The sequence below is a fragment of the Canis lupus genome, chromosome 13 (assembly GCF_048164855.1).
Source record: "Canis lupus baileyi chromosome 13, mCanLup2.hap1, whole genome shotgun sequence".
Classification (NCBI taxonomy): Eukaryota; Metazoa; Chordata; class Mammalia; order Carnivora; family Canidae; genus Canis; species Canis lupus.
In genome coordinates, this window is record NC_132850.1 from 48930107 (window position 1) to 48950040 (window position 19934).

The 19934-nt window shown below is 34.2% G+C and overlaps 1 protein-coding gene across 8 annotated transcripts in view; it reads right to left on the reverse strand.

The window, feature by feature from the left end:
* The window catches only part of IQCM (IQ motif containing M), a 428712-nt gene that overhangs the window by 184840 nt on the left and 223938 nt on the right, over positions 1-19934 (reverse strand). For all 8 annotated transcript variants that reach the window (XM_072773567.1, XM_072773568.1, XM_072773561.1 and 5 more), the window contains 2 exons: positions 17216-17360; positions 4552-4686 (listed from right to left, as the gene is read on the reverse strand). In XM_072773567.1, the coding sequence (XP_072629668.1) occupies positions 4552-4686; positions 17216-17360 (280 nt within the window). The remainder of the gene's footprint in view (positions 1-4551; positions 4687-17215; positions 17361-19934) is intronic.

A 19934-nucleotide genomic window follows, 5' to 3' on the forward strand; every position in this document is an offset into this window, starting at 1 on the left:
TAGGCAGATCTGGAAATGAGAAAGCCAGATAATGGCGTGATAACCACTATACACATCTCAAACTAACTGGAAAACAATAGGAATGAATAGGAAAGACCCAAGAGTGCCAGTGGAAGATAAAATATGAAGCAGATATAAAATATGAGCACATCTGAACACTGTGCTCCTAACCACACACAGATCCATAGGCAGAGGGTGGAAACCTTAAGGACTCAAGGCGTTTGAGTAAACACTTTGTCCAATCATACACTAAGTTATACAGAATCAGAGAGAGCCTTTTGAAAAGTCACTCTAAAAAATCAAAACAGTAACTGAGCAGAGATGTGAACAGCCAAACACCTTGGGGGGGAGACAGATCAGATTCCAGATATTAAGTCCAGACAAGTTACTAAATAAATAAACTCTTGGAGTGCAGAGGCCAGAATCCATAGTTACAACAACATAACATCTAAAATGTCCAGTATTCAACAAAGATAACAACAGAAACATTCAAATAAATAAGAAAGTGTGACCCATACTCAGGGAAAAATCAGTCAATAACAACTAACTCTGAGTGGACTTAGATTTATCAGACAAAGACCTCAAAAATGCTATTATAATTATGCTCAAATAATTGAAATAAATTACATTTAAAGAATTAAAGTAAAATATGATACTCAAATGGGCACTATCGAGATAAATAGAATATAAAAAGTAACTAAGTGGATTCTAGAATTAAAAAATATAACAATGACAAATTTACAAAATGGGGGTCGCAACAGATTTGAGAAGGCTGAAGGGAGAAAGTAAACTTGAAGATAGATCGGTAGATACTATCCACTTTTAAGAACAGAACAAAAATGGGAAAAAAGGTAAACACAGCCTCAGAGACCTCTGAAACACAGTAAGTGGTTTCACAGTAGTGTAATAAGAGTCTCAGAAGGAAAGAGAGGAAAATGTATGAAAAAATGGCTAAAAATTTGAAAATTTTGATGAAAAACATTAATCTATAGATCTAAGAAATTCAATGAACCCCAAGTATTTTAAACACAAAGTAATCCATGATCCACACCCATGTTTGTGGTATTTTGTTATGACAGCCCTAGCGAACAAATACACCAAGCAATGCCTATGGCAAAAGATGATACTGCAGATCAGTAGACACTCCATGAGCTATTCACTATATAAATGCCCTTCATCCTTATTTAGCCACAACCTCAGAAAAAAAAGGTTGAAAAGCCAGATTGACTGAAATTTATTTTGATGGATGGAAGCCAGAAATAAAAATTAACTTGTTATAGAAAAACAGTGAGTTCATGGACTGAGATTTGTACCCGCAACATAAATAGATAGTGTGATCAAAATTTTATTTTATAAGAATTGTCAGATATTCTCCCCAAATGTTAGTGGTCTACTAGTATAGACCCATATAGTACCTGTCTACCTATCTTACTGACTCCTAGTCAATAGCTTCATGTCATTCTGGAACATAAAATTGCTAGTATTTTTCTGCCAGTATTTCATCTTTTGTTTTTAATGTGTATTTTCAACATGTTTTATAATAAGTATGTGCTAAACTTTTAGAAGCTATTTAAGCTTTTGTGTCATGCTACCTCCAATACTTCTGCATTTTTTACCACCAGAATTTGCCAGTGTCTCACATTTCTTACATCCTGGAAACTTTCACTATCTTTTTAAATCCTCTTTAATCCCTTTCCTACATAATTAAAATTTTATTGTTAGAGTGCCTATTCATTTGAAAAAAAATTAAGGGAAAACCATTATATACGTTTCCCATTTAATAACGTAAAGTCTTTTCTTTAGAAAACAGAAAAAAATGCAGTGCTGTCTGTTTATGATGTCTGTGCTCCGAGGAGCAGGAGGCCCAGGATTTAGTTACAGTTTGCAACGAACTAGTCAGGGAGCCTGAAATAATTCACATTATATTTTTTTAGGTCACAATTTCTTCAGATGTATACAATATGTTAGGTTAAATAATATATAAGTAACTTCTATGTTTCTGATTTTAAGACTTTTATCTAGGACTCCATAGTGAAAATCGACTTGTCTTCATTGTTGTTTTCTGATCATTTTAACCGCAGAAAATAAACTAAAAGTTCTATTTACACCCTGGAAAAATACTGGAAAACCTTCAAACTTTAAATTTCTAAAAAATTAGGCATATACAAGAATAGATGCTATAAAATCACAATGTATTTCTCTCCTTACTTTCAGATATGCCATTCTATAGTTATTAGTTTCATTTATTGAGATTTAAATGAATAGCAAATAATATCATGTTTGCATAGTCTTCAGCTTTTAAGATTAGCACATACACGTAGCCTAAAGTTGCTTCATTTTCCGAAAGGAAGAATTTCAGACAAAAATCTTGTCCTCAGTCACAAATTTTTTTGTTACCATAGTGATGAGAATAAAGAATGGGGGGAAAAAAAGCTAAAAATACCTGAACACATACAGACAGTTTTAGGAATTTGACCTACTTGGTGTCGTACACTAAAGAAGTTAATCAATTGAATTAACTACATATGCGTTAGGTGAAATACTCTACTGGATGAAAAAATGCGTAGGTTGCACATCTGGAGCTATTATCCACAATCAAAGAAGTCAGTATGAATGAAGATGACTGACAAACTAAAATGCATAAAATCAGATTCTTTTAAAAATGGCATATATACCAGAAGCAGCTAGAAAACCATTAATTTAGCTTCATTTCCCATAAATTTTCTGTTTTTCTTCCATTAGTTAGGATATTTCCATTTCAAATGACAGCTTCTTATGCACCAAAGGAATCTTTTTAACTGGATGGAGCAACATAATTGGACATATATTTAAAATTATGTTAGAGTGGCTCCTTTCTATAAAAGAAAGCCTCCCAACTCTAGGCATTATAATAAAAACAATATGTCTTTAAAATAAATTTTCTTTTGAAAATTCTAGTTTTAATAAATTTAATCAACTCAATCATTTGCAGAAAAAACCTACCTTATCACAAGGCATTAAGGCTACCTTGTGAAAGATCAATAAAAGGCAGTACTTGCTGTCAAGAATTTTTAATCATCTGTCTAATTATGTTTCCATACACAGACTTTTAAAGATTGTCCACATAGTAAAATGGAAACAACCTGACTTGAAGAGACCAGGAATAAAGTTCCAACTCTACTTAATGAGCTTAGAAAAATCTCCTTCTAAGTCTCAGTCCTCTGTCTGTAAAATGAGCATAAATGAGCATATCATCACCTCTAGCACACACAGGTCATTATGATAAAAGAGAGTGGAAACCAACAGCAAACATTCAGTACATAAGCCCTATAAAATGAGTCAGTATACAAAATAGGCTCAACATTTAAACAATTTCAAAATAAAAATTATAAAAATAACTAAGTGTACTTGAGAATTATTTAAGAATAATAATAGCAAATTTTAATGAGCAGTTATATTGGGACACATTTTATATAAATCAGTTCATTTAAACTTCATAATTCCAGTTACTACTATATTCTTTTTATGGTTGAGAAAAATAAGGCATAGCATAGATGAATTGTTTGAAGACATACAGCTAGTGGTGGTGAAGCCAGGAATTAAACCCAGGAAAGCTAATTCTAGAGCCATGCTCTAAATCTAGGTCTTCTGATATACTCCAAAATAATAAATGGAGGGAAATATCTGTGAAACTATTAATTTGAAAAAAATATATTTTAAATTGCTAACTATAATCAGAATAAGTTTCTGAAATATCTAATTCATACTACTTTACTGAATTTAATTTTTCATTATTATTATCATAAAGAAAAAATAAAGCAATTTAAATGTACAACAGTAAACAACTCATAGAACTTCCATATGACAGATAATCACTCAGCCATTAATAATGTGGTATAATGAGGCTTGGAAACTTCTAAGTACTGATAAGGAAAAAAAGCAGATTTTCAAACATGTAGAAAATAATCTCAATTTTCATAAAACTAATGTCATATGTACAGAAAAAAATACCAGAAAGATAGACATAAAAATGCTTATAATTGTTACTTCTTAGCAGTTTTATATATTTCTAGATTCTCAAATTTTCTATAATAAGCATTCAAGATTTTTGTCATCAGGAAAAAAATGACTTAAACAATCTAGTCATGATTCCTAAAGCCCAAAGTGATTTCAATGCTTCTTTCAATCTGTGAACAGTTACTGAGCGTCTAGAAAACTGTTCTAAGCACTAAGGATACAACAGTGGCAAAGCAAAGCCCATAGGTAATAAATTAGATAAATTGAAACTACAAACTAAGAGAACTTCAAACCTATAAGGAAGCTTCAACCTTGTCAATCTGACCTTAATCACATCTTTCTACTGGCACTTGAGCTCCTTTATGCATGTATGTGTGCATGTATGTACATATATATTTATTTATTTGAGAGAGAGAGAGCACACAAGTTGGGGGAGGCAGAGGGAGAGGGAGAAGTAGGCTTCTCGCTGAGCAAGAAAGAATAAGGGAAGAAGGAAAGAAAGAAAGGGAATGGCAAAGAAAGGGAAAAGAAGACAAGAAATGGGAAACCACTCGCCTCTATGGACCAAGTCCCAAACCTCGTCAATTTGCTGCTGGGTTGGGAAATGACCACAGTCATTGAAGAATTTAAGGAGCTCACTTCTTTCTAATCCTTGCCAATCTTCTCTCTTAGCAAACATTGTTTCATAAACTAAAAGAAAGAGATAAAAGAGAATATTTTTGTTATAAATAATATGTCAAGAACAAACTACCAGAAAGTTTCATCTAAATTCAAAGAAGCCTTAACTCCAGTTTTATTTTTATGTCTAGTGATTAGAGTAGCACTGGGTCAGCCTCCTGGGGAAGGTTTGAAGGACATGGGGCATGCTTCTCCCTCCCACATTCCACAGCAGTCAGATTTGGACCTGTTTCCCTAAAGAGACTACTGGCATCCTCTGGCCCGATTTATATGACAATTGCCCATGGACCATGCATACGTCAATGCTCAAACTACATCATAAGACACAGCTTTGATGTCAGGGTTCTGGGGGCCTGACTTCTACTGACCCATCTTGATACTCCTTTTTAATTAGTTCCCCTAATTTTTTCATCTCTTTTTTACTTCTGTCTACCTTATAGCTACTTATATCAGTGATTGGGCTGCTTATTCTACTTCTGAACTTGCTCCTAAATGGAATGACATCTACTTTTGCCCCCTGACTTCATGTATTCCTCCTTCCTAGTTTAATTAAGGTCACTGGATGTGAGTGACCACAGAAAGTGATCTTGCCACTCCTGGCTCAAGATTTCTACAGAAAGCCACTTAGTGGGGCCATCTTTTACCTACCTTCCACACTCGGTAATAACAGGGGCTAGATAATAACCAAGAAAATGGATGGATACATTTTATAAGTGAAGTTCCCCCATAAACATCTTATTTTTTTTTCCAAAAAGGTGATACTGAGTCCCCACTCTGAAGTATGATGGAAGGTGATTGTTAATCAGCATTTAAGGATGACAGTCTGCCTCGATAAAGGCTGAGCTCTGAAGTATGGGCTCCATACGACAAAGGACACTAGAGCAGTTTCTAACACTCTAGTTATCCTGGCACTCAACCACATGGGCTTCGACTTTCCATTTATTCACTTATTTGTTCAGTTGAGGTGGACAGTGATGAGACATCAACAAATTCAAGAAATATTCAGTGACTAAATATAAGCCACTATTCCAGATGCTGAAACACAGCAGTAAAATAAGTTTATATTTGGAATATCAATGGCTTTTGCTCTCTTTTCAAATAAACAAACTAGAGCACTTGCTGTTGGTACCCCATCCATATTGCCTCGCCCCTTACATTGCTGTGCAAGCTGACCAGACTTTCACTTGCCAGCATCTCATTTCATTGCCTCAGGGCTCCCTCTGGCTACAGGACTCCACTCTGCCCACCTGTGCAGCAAACCAGAAGTGCCAGGGAATTCAGGCCCCTAATGCCATGGCCCTCAATCACTGGTTCTCCCTCAACTGGGAGTTGGGGGAAAATGGGCCAGCACTCAAGGAAAGTTGCCTACACTCTTCCCTAGAGGGATCTAGCTCCAGTTGATGGTAACCCGCCTAATCAAGCATTCTTTTTTGACTTCCATCCATCCTTTCCCTGTCTTACTTCATTCCACTATCAGTATTTACTGGGATCTACTTGCAAATAAATAAGTTATACTTCATGTTTTGTCCCAGGGTCTGATTTTGGAGAAACCCAAACTAGCACACAAAGAATGTAACTTTTAACTCTTCTGTTTAAGTAAATGTATTTTTCCTTGAAAAAGTGTATGTTACTCTTATTAGTTTTTCATTTAATTAATTTTAGATGCTTCTCACTAGATCAAACTGATACACATATGAATATTATAGCCATGTAATTACATTAATAGATGATAATGCACTTAATCAGTATATTATGCTTGAAAAACAAATGTTCACCAACACACTAGCAGAATTAATTTTCTAGGCAGGTTCAATTACAGTCAATATAAAATTCTAATCATAAAAATTAAATGAATTTTTTTAGTTATTGAGTATTAAAAATGTATGTAGATAGATACCTGCCAAATATTACCTAATTAACAATCCACATATGAAAGGGATGGAGAATTTTCTGAGGAACATAAAGGCAAATAAGAACTAGCAAACTCTATGGACTCTTGAGTTACTTTAGCCCTTAGTACAAATGGATGCCTTACTTGGTAATTCTTTAAATCATTCATTTAGCTAATTCTCTTCTACTGTTTAGGTCCTATATTGGACAAAGCATTGTCTGTCCCAACTGGACTCCTTTATGTACTTACCTCATGCCAGCCTACTCTCCACAAAACAGCCAGAGGGATGTGTTCAAGTAGAAGTTGCATCATAGCTCTCAGGTCACAGTCCTCTGTGGGCTTCCCAACCAACAGTCTATGAAGCCTGACACAGCCTACGCTCCCACTCCCTGCTACATCTCCCATCTCATTTTGTTCTCCTATTGCCCCATACCAATAATAGTAATAGCTTCCTCCAACACTAATAGCCTCCAACTTTCTGCCTTTGTGCTTGCAGCTCCCTCTGCCTAGAACATTCCATAGATCCACTTGGCTCCCCTCAGACTTTCTTTAAGACTTCAACTCAAAGTGCTTTTCAGCCAGAAACCACCAAAGTCCAGCCTGGAAAAATAAACCACGTTTTTTTTTTTTTCAAACTGTAAGATTAAGGTACAGTAAGAGTAAAATCTGCAGTTACAAATCAAAGAGGAGAAATTGTGGCAAGAAAGTAAAACAAAAAAATAAGCGAGATTCTATAAGGTTAAAAAAAATGAATTTAGTGATAGACTTGAGGATGAAGACAAGATTAACTGTAAAATAGTGGGAGTATTTTGGAAAGGATATATGATTTGGTAGTCAGTACCTAAAAAATAAAATAAGTGGAAAAAGCGTCCAATGTAATAACTGTAAGGTCCTAGTAATTATTTTTATAAAAGTATAATATTGTATATTCATACTTGATTACAAAACTTAAAATTATTAACCATAATAAGGTATTAATATCTTTATTAACTATAATGATACTATATTGCATATTTAAAAGTTGCTAAGGCAGTAAATGTTAAAAGTTCCCATGAAAGAAAAAAATTTTTTGTAACTATGTACGGTGACCAATGTTAACTAGACTTAGCTGTGGTGATCATTTTGCAATGTACACAAATATTGGATCATGTTGTACACCTGAAACTAATATAATGTTATATATCAACCCTTAGTAAAATCCTCAATTTTTTTTTAAAAAACTATCTTTCTGAATTTTGTACTAATGGGTACAGAGATAATGTATAAAAGTCCTAAAATCTGAATGCACGTGGGTATAATCTCTCTCTCTGACTTCTTTTTTAAAGGGCTTTTAGGTAAAAGGAGTCCCAGCAGCTACCTAATGAGAGAAAGGTTTTCTCTTTCTTTGCCTCTGTCCCTCATGTGCTTTCTTTTTCTCCCTTCTTCCCATCTTTTCATCTCCAACACTGCTCCTTTTTGCTTTTTTCTGTGGAAATCAAGCTGTTGGACTGGGTTACTTGATCTCGCTTAATTCTATAACTTGTATAGAATATCTCTCTTTGACTTCTTTCCTTAACCTCTAGCCACAGAAAAGGAGTCATTCTAATGTAAAGAATTCTGGTCCTCTGTAAATATCTTTTGACACATAATTTTAGCATAGGTAATAAACTTAAAGAAAACTATTAGCAAATATTTCTGAGCCCTTTCATAAGCCAGGCATTTAATGAATGGTTATTCATTAATGAATGTTAACAGACACAGCCCTTGTCTTCATGGAACTTACAGTCCTCGGTGAAATACATGTCTTATGATTAGATGAAACATTACCAAAAATGTAGCACTTTTACATTATAAAGCAGTAAGATGCTGATTTTAATTAAATATAATTCACCTGCATCAGTTTATTGTTTTTTGTTTATTATTTTCAAAGAATTTTTAAAAAGATTTTATTTATTTATTTGAGAGAAAAAGAGCATGCGGAGTGAGAGAGAGAGAACGTGAGCACAGGGAGGGGCAAAGGGAGAAGCTTCCCACTGAGCAGGGAGCTTGATCCCAGGACACTGGGATCATGACCTGAGCAGAAGGCAGGCACTTAACCAATGGAGCCTCTCAGGCGCCCCTACAGACAATTCTTTAAGAGAAGTTTTAAGTTCACAACAAAATAAAGAAGGTACAGAGATTTCTCATAAACCCATACATCCATATATGTATAGCCTCCTGTCATTATCAACATCACTCACGAAGTTATAGATTTGCTATCAAGGATGACACGTCATAATCACTAGGGCTCACACTCTACCCATAGTTCGCTGTTGGTGTTACACATTCTGTGGGTTTAGACAAATATATACTGACACATATCCATCTCTGCACTATTGTATCGCACAGTATTGTACAGAATAGATGCACTGCCTTAAATATCTTCTATATTTTGCCAATTCAATCCTCCCTCCTCACCCCATCTGGCAAATATAAATCTCTTTATTTTCTCCATAGTTTTGCCTTTTCTAGAATGTCATATGGTTGGAAGCATACAGTACATAGACTTTTCAGTTTAGCTTCTTTGGTTTAGTAATATTTAAGATTAATAGCATTTAAGATTCCTCTATGTCTTTTCCTAGTTTGATAGTTCATTTCTTCTTACTGTAAATATACTCCTTTGTCCAGATGCACCACAATTTGTTGATCTATTCATCTACTGAAGGACATCTTGGCTGCTACTGAGCTCTGGCAATTGTGAAAAAGCAGATATAGACATCCATGTGCAGGTTTTGTGTGGATATAAATTTTTTGATGCCTCCATACCATGAGCATGAATGCTGGATCATATGGCAACAGCATGTTTAGTTTTATAAGAAACCACCAAGATGTTTTCCAGAATGGCTGTATCACAGGCATCCTCATTAATAATGAATGATTGTTCCTGTTGCTCCACATCCTTACCAGCATATGATACTGACAGTGTTCTGGATTTCGGCCTTTCTAATAGCGGTGTAGTGTATATCACTGTTTTAATTTGCATTTCCCCAATAACATACAATATGGAGCATCATTCCAAATAGTTATCATCTGTATATCTTCTTTGGTGAGATCTTTGGCCTATTTTTTAACCAAGTTGTTCGTTTTATTAATCCTGAGTTGTTTTTATATATGTTCAATAGCAGTCTTTATCAGATGTGTCTTTTGCAAATATTTTTCCCAGCATGTGCTTCTCATTCTCTTAACATTGTTTTTTGCAAAGTAGAAGTTTCCAATTGTGTATAGTCCAGATTTTCAATTATTTCTTTAATGGATCATGTCTTTAGCGTTGTATTTAAAAAGGCACCATATCCCAGATCATATATATTTTCTCCTATGCTAATTTCTAGAAGTTTTATAGTTTTATGCTTAGGTCTACAATCCATTTTGATATAATTTTTGTGAAGGATGTGAGGTTTGTGTTCAGATTTTTTTTTTTTACATATGGATAGCCAGTTGTTCCAGAATCATTTTTGAAGTCCATCTTTGCTCTATTATATTTCTTTTGCTCCTTTGTCAAAGATCACTTGGCTATATTTAAGGGGGCCTGTTTCTGGGCTCTGTATTCCGTTCCATTGATCTATTTGTCTATTCTTTCACCGATACCAAACTGTTTTGATAACTGTAGATTTATAATAAGTCTTGAAGCTGGGTAGTACCAATCCTCCAACTTTGTTCTTCTCCTTCAATATTCTGTTGGCTATTCCGGTCTTTTGTCTTTCCATATAAACTTTGGAATCAGTTTGTCAAAATCCATAAAATAATTTGCTGGGATTCTGGATGAGATTGCATTGAATCTATAAATCAAATTAAGAACTGACTTCCTAATGATATTGAGACTTCCTAACCATCAACATGAAATATCTATCCTAATTTATTCATTTCTTTGATTGTATCAGAGTTTTGTAGTTTTCCTTATAGAGACCTTGTACATATTTTGCTACATGTATACCTAAGTACTTCATTCTGGACGTGTTAATGTAAATGTTATTGTTTAATTTCAAGTCCACTTGTTCATTGTTAGAATTTACAAAAACAGGGCAGCCCGGGTGGCTCAGCGGTTTAGCGCCGCCTTCAGCCCAGGGTGTGATCCTGGAGACCTGGGATCGAGTCCCACGTCGGGCTCCCTGCATGTAGCCTGCATCTCCCTCTGCCTGTCTCTCTCTCTCTCTGTGTCTCTCATGAATAAATAAATAAAATCTAAAAAAAAAAAGAATTTACAAAAACAATTAACTTTGGGATATTAATCTTGTATCCTGTATTGTTACTATAATCACTTATTAGTTATAGGAGGTTTTTTAGTCAATTCTTTCAGATTTTCCACACAGTACAATCATGTAAACAAAGATAACTTTATTTCTTCTTTTCCAATATGTATTCTTTTTATGTCCTTTTATTGCCTTATTGCATTATCAAGGACTTCTAGTATGGTATGAAAAGGAGTGGTGAGAGAAGACATTCTTGCTTTGTACCTGATCTTACTGAGAAAGGTGGAAGAGATGGAAAGTTACTTACCATCAAGTATAATATTTGCTGTAGGGTACCCTCAGTTTTCTGAGATCTTATGTTATAAATAGATATTGGATTTTGTCAAATGCTCTTTCTGTATCTATTGATATGACCATGTGATGTTTCATTTTCAGCCCATTGATATGATGGATTACATTAATTGATCTTCAAATATTGAACCAGCCTTGCATACCTTGGAGAAATCCCATTTGGCTGTGGTATATAATACTTTTTACTTTTTTGGATTTGATTTACTATAATTTTATTGAGGATTTTTATATCTATATTCAGAGAGATATTGGTCTGTAATATTCTTATAAGGTCTTTGACTAGTTGCTAGCCTCATAGAATGACTTAGGAAGTATTCCTTCTCCTTCTAACTACTGAAAAAGATTATAGAGAATTGGGGCACCTGGGTGGTTTAGTCAGTTAAGCATCTGGCTCTTGAATTTGGCTCAGGTCATGATCTCAGGGTCATTATATCAAGCTCCCAGTCAGGCTCCACAGTAGATATAGAGCCTGCTTAAGATGCTCTCTCTTGCTCTCCCTCTGCCCCTCCCCTCCTGTTCACATGCTTTCCCAGTAAATTAATTAATTTAAAAAATTAAAAAGATTATAGAGAATTAGTATAATTTCTTCCTTAAATGTTTGGTAGAATTCACCAGTGAATCCATCTGGGCCTAGTGCTTTTTGTTTTGGGAGGTTATTAATTATCAACTCAATTTCTTTAATAGATATAGGCCTATTCAGATTGTCTCTTCTTGTTTCAGTTTCAGCAGATTGTGTCCGTCAAGGAATTGATCCACTTCATCTAAGATATTAAATTTGTAAGCATAGAGTTGTTCATAGTATTCCTCATTTTCCTTTTAATGTCCAAAGGATCTTTTTTTTTAATTTTTATTTATTTATGATAGTCACAGAGAGAGAGAGAGAAAGAGAGAGAGAGGCAGAGACATAGGCAGAGGGAGAAGCAGGCTCCATGCACCGGGAGCCTGACGTGGGATTCAATCCCAGGTCTCCAGGATCGTGCCCTGGGCCAAAGGCAGGCGCTAAACCACTGCGCCACCCAGGGATCCCTGTCCAAAGGATCTATAGAAACATTTCCTCTTTCTGATTTCTGATATTAATAATGTGTGTTCTTGTTATTTTCTTCTTCATCAGTCTAGCTAGAGGTTTATAAATTTCATTGATCTTTTCAAAAGAGAAGCTATTACATCAGTTAATTTTTCTCTATTGATTTCAATTTCATTGATTTATCCTATTTCTTTTTTAAATTTTTTTTTTATTTAATAAAGAGAGTATGAGAGTGAGAGAGAAAGCACAAACAGGAGGAGGGATTTAAAGAGAAGCAGACTCCATGCTAAGCAGGGAGCCCAACGCGGGACTTGATCCCAGGATGCTAAAATCATGACCTGAACCAAAGGCAGATGCTTAACCAACGGAGCCAGGCAGGCACTGTATCTTATTTATTATTTCTTTTCTTCTGTTTACTTTGGGCTTAATTCATTCTACTTTTTTCCGGTTTCTTCAGGTGGAAAATTAGATTACTGATTTTAGATCTTTCTTTTTTACTACATGAATTCAATAATATAAGTTTCCTTGTAAGCACTGCTTTTGCTGCATCCCACAAATCTTGCTAAGTTGTTTTTTTCATTTTCATTTAATTCAAAATATTTTTAAGTTTCTCTTTAAATTTGTTTTTTGATGTATTATATAAAAGCAGGTTGTTTAATCTCCACATATCTTGGAATTTTCTAATTATCTTTCTATTACTAATTTCCTATTACATTTCACTGTGTTCTAAGAGCACACATTGTAGGTTTCTATTATTTAAACTTGTTAAGGTGTATTTATGGCCCAGAATATGATCTATCATGGTGAATATTCCATATGAGCTTGAGAAAAATATGTCTTCTACTGTTGATGGATGAAGAAGTCTAGAGATGTCAATTACGTCCAGTAGAATGATGGCATTGTTAGGTGAACTATGCCATTTCCTATCTTCTGCATGCTTTACCTGTCTATTTCTGAGAGTGGGGTATTGAATTCTCTAACTGTAAAAGTGGATTCTTCTATCTCTCCTCACAGTTCTATCTTTTGTCTCACATAGTTTGACACTCAATGTTAGGCACATACACAATTAGAATTGTATTGTCTTCTTGAAGAATTGACCCTTTTATCATTATGTAATGCCCTTCTTTACCCCTATAGCTGTCTTTATTTTCATGTCTTCTCTGTCTAAACTAAATACATCTACTCTTGCTTTCTTTTGATTAGCATCAGCATGGTATATTTTCTCCATTTATTTTTAATCTATAGATATCTTTATATTTAAAGTGGCTTTCTAATAGGCAATATACATAGGTCGTGTTTTTTAATCTACTCTAACAATTTCTGTCTTTTAATTGGTGCTTTTAGATCATTAACTTTCAAAGAGGTTATTGATACATTTGGAACAATATCCACTATATCTATTACTGTTTTCTATTTGTTGACTTTGTTCTTTGTTCTTATTTTTACCTTCCTTTTTCTTTGCCTTTTGTAGTTTTAATTGGGCATGCAAATGATTCCATTTTTTCTCCTTTCATACCATATCTGTTATACTTCTTTTCTGTTTTTGATTTTACTTGTTTTAGTGGTTTCCTTATAGTTTGCAATACACAATCAGAGTTAATCCATGTCCATTGTCAAATAACACTCTGCCACTTCATGGGTAGTGTAAATACCTTATACTAACAAAATAATACTAATACTTATTCCCCCATCCCCATATCTTGCTGTCATTCACTTCACTTATATATAAGCATACATAACCACACATATATTAGCATATATAAGCATATAAGCTATATTCATAAGCTGATGGAGACTAAGTACATTGTTAGTATTATTTGAAAAAACTGTCATTTGTTAGATCACTTTGGAATAAGAAAAATAAAAATTTTCATTTTACCTTCTTATTTCTTCTTCATTATTATTCTTTATGTAGATCTGAGTTTCTGACCTATATTATTTTCCTTCTCTTCTAAAGAACTTATAATATTTTTGCAAGGCAGACCTACTTGCAACAAACACCCTCAATATTTGTTTGTATGAGAAAGTCCTTCATTTTAAGGATAATTTTGCAGGCTACAGAATTCTAAGTTGTTGGGGTTTTTTTCTCTCATCACTTTAAATATTTCATTCCCTTCTTGCTTAAATAGTTTCAAATAGATTGAATGTAATTCTTATCTTTCTTCTTCTATAGGTAAAATGCTCTTTCCATCTGTTTTCTTTCAGGATTTTTTTTAATCTTTGATTTTCTGTAGTTGGAAGATGATATGCCCACACCAAAAATAAGTGTAGTTTTTGGAATGTATTCACTTAGTGTTGCCTAATCTGATTCCTAAATCTGTGGTTTGGTGTCCAAGAATAATTTGGAGAAATTCTCAGTCTTTATTGTTTTAAATATTTGTTCTGTCCTTTTCTTTCTTCTCCTTCTGGTATTCCCATTTTCCATATATTACTCCTTTTGTAGTTGTCCCATAGCCCCTGCATATTTTGCTCAGGGTTTTTTTGTTTGTTTATTTGTTTTCAATCTTTGTTAACTCTGCTTTTCAGTTTTTAAAGACTCTACTGATACATCCTCTAGCTCAGGGAGTCTTTCCTCAGCCATGTCCAATCTCTTAATAAGCCCATCAAAGCATCCCTCATTCCTATTACAGTGTTATTTCTAGCATTTCTTTTTGGATCTTTCTTAGTATTTCCATCTCTCTGCTTACATCACCCATCTTTTCTGCATGATGTCTACTTTACCCATTAGGCCTGTAGTATATTAATCATAGCTGTTTTAAATCTCTGGTTTGATAACTCCAACATATCTGGTTCCAATTTTTGCTTTGTCTATTCAGATTGTGCTTTTTGTCTTTTTGTATACTTTGTAATATTTTCTTCATAGCCAGACATGATATATCAGGTAAAAGGAACTGCTATAAACAGGCCTTTAGTAATGTGGTGGTAAAGTGTGGGAGGAAGTATTCTATAGACCTATGACTAGGTCTCACTCTCTTAGTGACCCTATGTCTCTGGACTGTGAACTATACAAGTACTTTTCAGTTTTTTTCCTCCCCCTTTATAAATGAGACAGGATGACAGAATGGACTGAAGTTGGGTGTTTCTCTTTATCAAGTCAGGTATGTCCTCAAATAACCTACCAGGTTAGGCTCTGATTAACTAATTTCCCCTGAAGGTAGGCCTTCTTGAGAAGAGTGTCCTCTGGCAAATTTTGAAATGGTTTCCTTTATCTGATATTTACTATGGGAATCTGGTCAAACTCCTGGAGGTCAATATCAAAATACTGTTATGGCCTTCTTATGACTGTGTCCTCCTGGAGCTTTTAACTCTCAAAATTGTTCACACCGAGCTTCTTGCTATTTGTTAATGATGGTTCATTTTAGCTATCTGGCATCGGTTTTTACACCAATTTTTTTTCTTTCTTAAATTTTATTTTAATTCCAGTATAATTAACATATAGTGTTACATCTGTTTCAGATATAGAATTGATTCTATATTCAACAATTCTATACATTACTCAGTGCTCATCATGATAAGTGTACTCTTGATCCTCTTCACCTATTTCACCCATCCCCCACACCCCTCCCTGCTCTGGTAACTATCAGTTTGTTTTCTAAAGAGTCTGGGTTTTGGTTTTTCACTTTTTTCTTTATTTCTTTGTTTTATTAAATTCCACATATGAGTGAAATCATAGTATTTGTCTTTCTTTGACTAATTACTTTATTTGACATTCATTCTAGATCCACCCATGTTGTTGAAAATGGCAAGATTTCATTCTTTTTTTAATGGCTGGGTAATATTCCATAGTATATATATACCACGTCTTCTTTACCCAGTAATTTATCAGTGGTCACTTGCTTTGCTTCTATAATTTGGCTATTGCAAATAATGCTACAATAAATATATGCATGCTTTTAACTTTTCAGATTTGTGTTTTGTATTATTTGGGTAATTACTGGATTGTAGGGTAGCTTTATTTTTAATTTTTTGAAGAATGTCCATGCTGTTTTCCACCCTGGCTGCACCAGTTTGCATTCCCACCAACAGTGCATAAGAGTTCCTTTTCCTCCACATCCTTGCCAACACTTGTTTCTTCCTACATCAATTTCTGCTCATGCGTCTCTGCTCTAATAAGCTGCAACTCTGTATTTGCACATTTGTCCTTTTAATTTGGGGGGAAGAAGTTTGCCCTGTATCTTCCCTTCTCTTATAGATCTATTAAAGAAGTTAATTTTTTACTCTATTCAGCTTTTTAATTTGTTGTTAAGATGGAGTGAATATTTCTAAGCTCCCTATATGTGGAACCAGAAACCAGAAGCCTTCTTTATTATATTTTTAATCAAGTAGTGGCTGTAATGTCCATTCTAATCCTAAGCAATGTAAATTAATTAAATATAATAGGAACCAGGCTCTCTGAAAGCTAAGATATAAATTGAGGAACTTGTTCTGTGGACAGAATTTCAACTCTAACATGCAACACATAATAGATATCTATTTAGTCTGCTTGGTGTCCATTAGCTATTCTTCTGTTAGCAATATGCAGTTTTCCTTTGGGGAACTAAAGGAAACTTAAGGGAACTGTAAGCAGTGGATAGAGCTTCTGTGCAACTCTCAAGAAAAGTTCTCTGCCCTCCCATTACAAAGTGTTGGACTCATGATTCAAATTAAATCAATCAGATGCTCTCTCTCTTTTAAATTTCCTTTTTGCTTTGATTAACCAAATGGGTTTTCTGTTGCTTATAAACAAAGGATCCTAATAAATTAAATCAAATATACAACATATCACTTCATTCATTCATTCATGTATTTATTTATAACATATCACTTTAAAATGCAAATAGCCACCAGGTGTTGGATGGTAGTATTAAACCATATTGTACACCTGAAACTGATATAAAACTGTATGTTAACTGGAATTTAAATAAAAACTTTAAAACGCTTTAAAAAATAAAATGCAAATAGCTGTCAGCCATATAAAATATGATTTAACTTTGGCTTTTATGGGTAATTATATGTAAATTATATATAAAATTTCAATGATCAAATCAGTTCCAAATTTAAAACCAAATGAGAAATGACTGTATCACTTACATTTTTTTCTGTCCATCCATTCTTCTAGCTCTGCAAAGTTAATAATTTGTCTTGTCCTCCAAAGGCCAAGACGATATTTAACACGATGGATCAGTCTATGATACATGTTTATAACTGCTCTCAAATTTGGTCCATGAGACAAAGCCTATAAAACAGTAATATAGACAGTAAAGCCCCATTTTTACATATTTCTTCTATATATATACATTTAATATGGTTTTGCCCTTCCCATTTCATCAATTTCACCCAGTTTATTAAATTATAGATGTATTTGCTGATGTTTATTGTCTAGGTTGGCTAAACACATGCACTGTAGAATGAGATAATCTCCTCGAAGTTCAGAGAGCTTCATTATGAGCTGCTTTGTCATCAAATACTCATAATTCCCATAGCATACAGTGTTCAATGATGGATACTTTCATGGTTTCCAGATTTCAATAATGTGTAACCCACTTGGCCAGAAATAAAAAGGTTTTATTAAGATATTATTCTGTATGATGATTCTTGCCTAAGCTATTCACTAGGGGTGCCCAAATCCTTGTTTATTTTCTTTATTTTGAAAATTGTATATTAGTGAATTTTACTTATTTTTTTACTGGATGTCTTCAGGTTTTTCATGTTGATTTGTAAAACTCTGTTAAATAAACTAATCCTTTTCAGCATATGTGCAAATTTTATCAGTTTACCTTTTAACTGTGACTATATTTTTCTATATATACATTTTCTATTTTATACTACAATAGCTTTAAAAATTAAAGTATAAAAATTAATTTATTTCAGGTTTTTTTTCTTAACCAAATAAAGTTCCATTTTATCAATGCAATTATTTTTACATTTTATATTTACTGGCTCATTAACTTATCTACTTATCTCTATTAATTCCTTTTTAAAGCAATATTTTCCTGTTCTTGACTTTCTGAATTAAAGACTTAATTCACCTATTTTCATTATTTTTTAAGACTGCAATTTTTTAAGACTGTATTTAAGTTCATAAATTCCCCTCTGAATCATCCTTCCTTTGATGTGTTTTGTATACCATTTTACAAGGAAAAAAACTGAAGCAAAAAATCTTTAAATAACTTTCCCAGTTATTGGGTGGTTAGTTGCAATAGCTAATAAGTTAGCAAGTTGCAGAATTGATTTTGAAACTGAAACAAGGACACTCCAGGGTCAACATTTTTAATTATATACTACATCCCTCTTAATTTATTTGAATTTACTGTTTTTTCATGCATTCTGTGAGGTTTTGGCTTCTTTCCTACTACATTTCTTTCAATATTTAAAAAAATTTCTCAATGTTTATTTTTAATCTGCCTTTTATTCAATAGGCTTTCGTAGCTTGTAGAAAAAATAATGAATTGGTTATACTAGTAACACTGGTAGAGCATTCCCTATTATATGAATTTTAGTAGGAGGCAGAACAAACCTCCCACAATTTGATATTAATGACCCAAGCTTCCTTTGTTGAAGTTTTGTTCATTATCTACATTAGTACCAGATTTTTAAATCAAAACTAGTAATGCTTTGGAGCAAAACAGAGGTAAATCTATTTGTGTGGTAGAGTAACTGTGGCAGTAATATCAATTTTTCAAGGACAGGAGTACCCAGGATTCAGTATCTGCATTAGACTCCTGTAAAGGCTGTGGTTGCAGTCCTGAGAGCTGCCTAACCCTCATCATCCTTTCACGTTTTTTTTTTTTTTTAAGATTTTATTTATTTATTTATTCATGAGACACACACACAGAGAGAGAGAGAGAGGCAGAAACGCAGGCAGACGAAGAAGCAGGCTCCACGCAGGGAGCTGGATGTGGGACTCGATCTCGGGTCTCTAGGATCACGCCCTGGGCTGAAGGCGGTGCCAAACCGCTGAGCCACCCGGGCTGCCCCCTTTCACGTTTTTGAACTTAGTTCTCCAAACCTCTGCCCAATATTCTACTCAATATCTTTCTGCTTAAATCTTTTGGTAGATTTCTTTTGCTTATAATTAAGAATCAAGCAATGTTTTCATTGTGCCTTTAGAATGTGAGCCAAAAGGATCCTGGTTGGAGAGTAGTTCCTAAATGGATGATGACATTTGCTAAGAGAGCAGGAGCACTGGGCAGCCATCAAATCCAACTGAAGTGTCTTCCCTCCAAACCTAATAAATCCATTTTTGGGGATACAACCTGTCTTGTAGGGGATCAGATCTGAGGCATTCAAAAAGTTACCTAGGTTTTCATGTTTAAGAAGTTGAGTCAGATAAATTTATAAGGGTCCATCTGCATGGTTCCTCCTACAGTGTGACTCGCTGCCAGTCTTCTGCATGAAAATATGCCTCCACTACAGTGCTATGTACATCTCAGTATGTAAACCTTTCACCATATTTCTAAACATTTCTCAAGATAAAATTTTTTAGAAAAATGTAAAAATTGATATTTACAAAAGCAATATTGGAATATAAAAGACTCACTGCAAATTAGTAATTATAATTTTCCAATCCTTGTTGACTTAAAGGGTAAATATATCATAGTTACCATATATCAATGTTTAAAATTCTTTCCAGTATGCACTTTCAGCTTCTCTTTTGTCTGATATTATCATGTCTTGTTTTTAAAAAGTAATGAGGGATGCCTGGGTGGCTAAGCTACTGAGCGTCTGTCTGCCTTAGGCCCAGGGCATGCTCCTGGAGTTCAGGGATCGAGTCCCACATCCGGCTCCCTGCATGGAGCCTGCTTCTCCC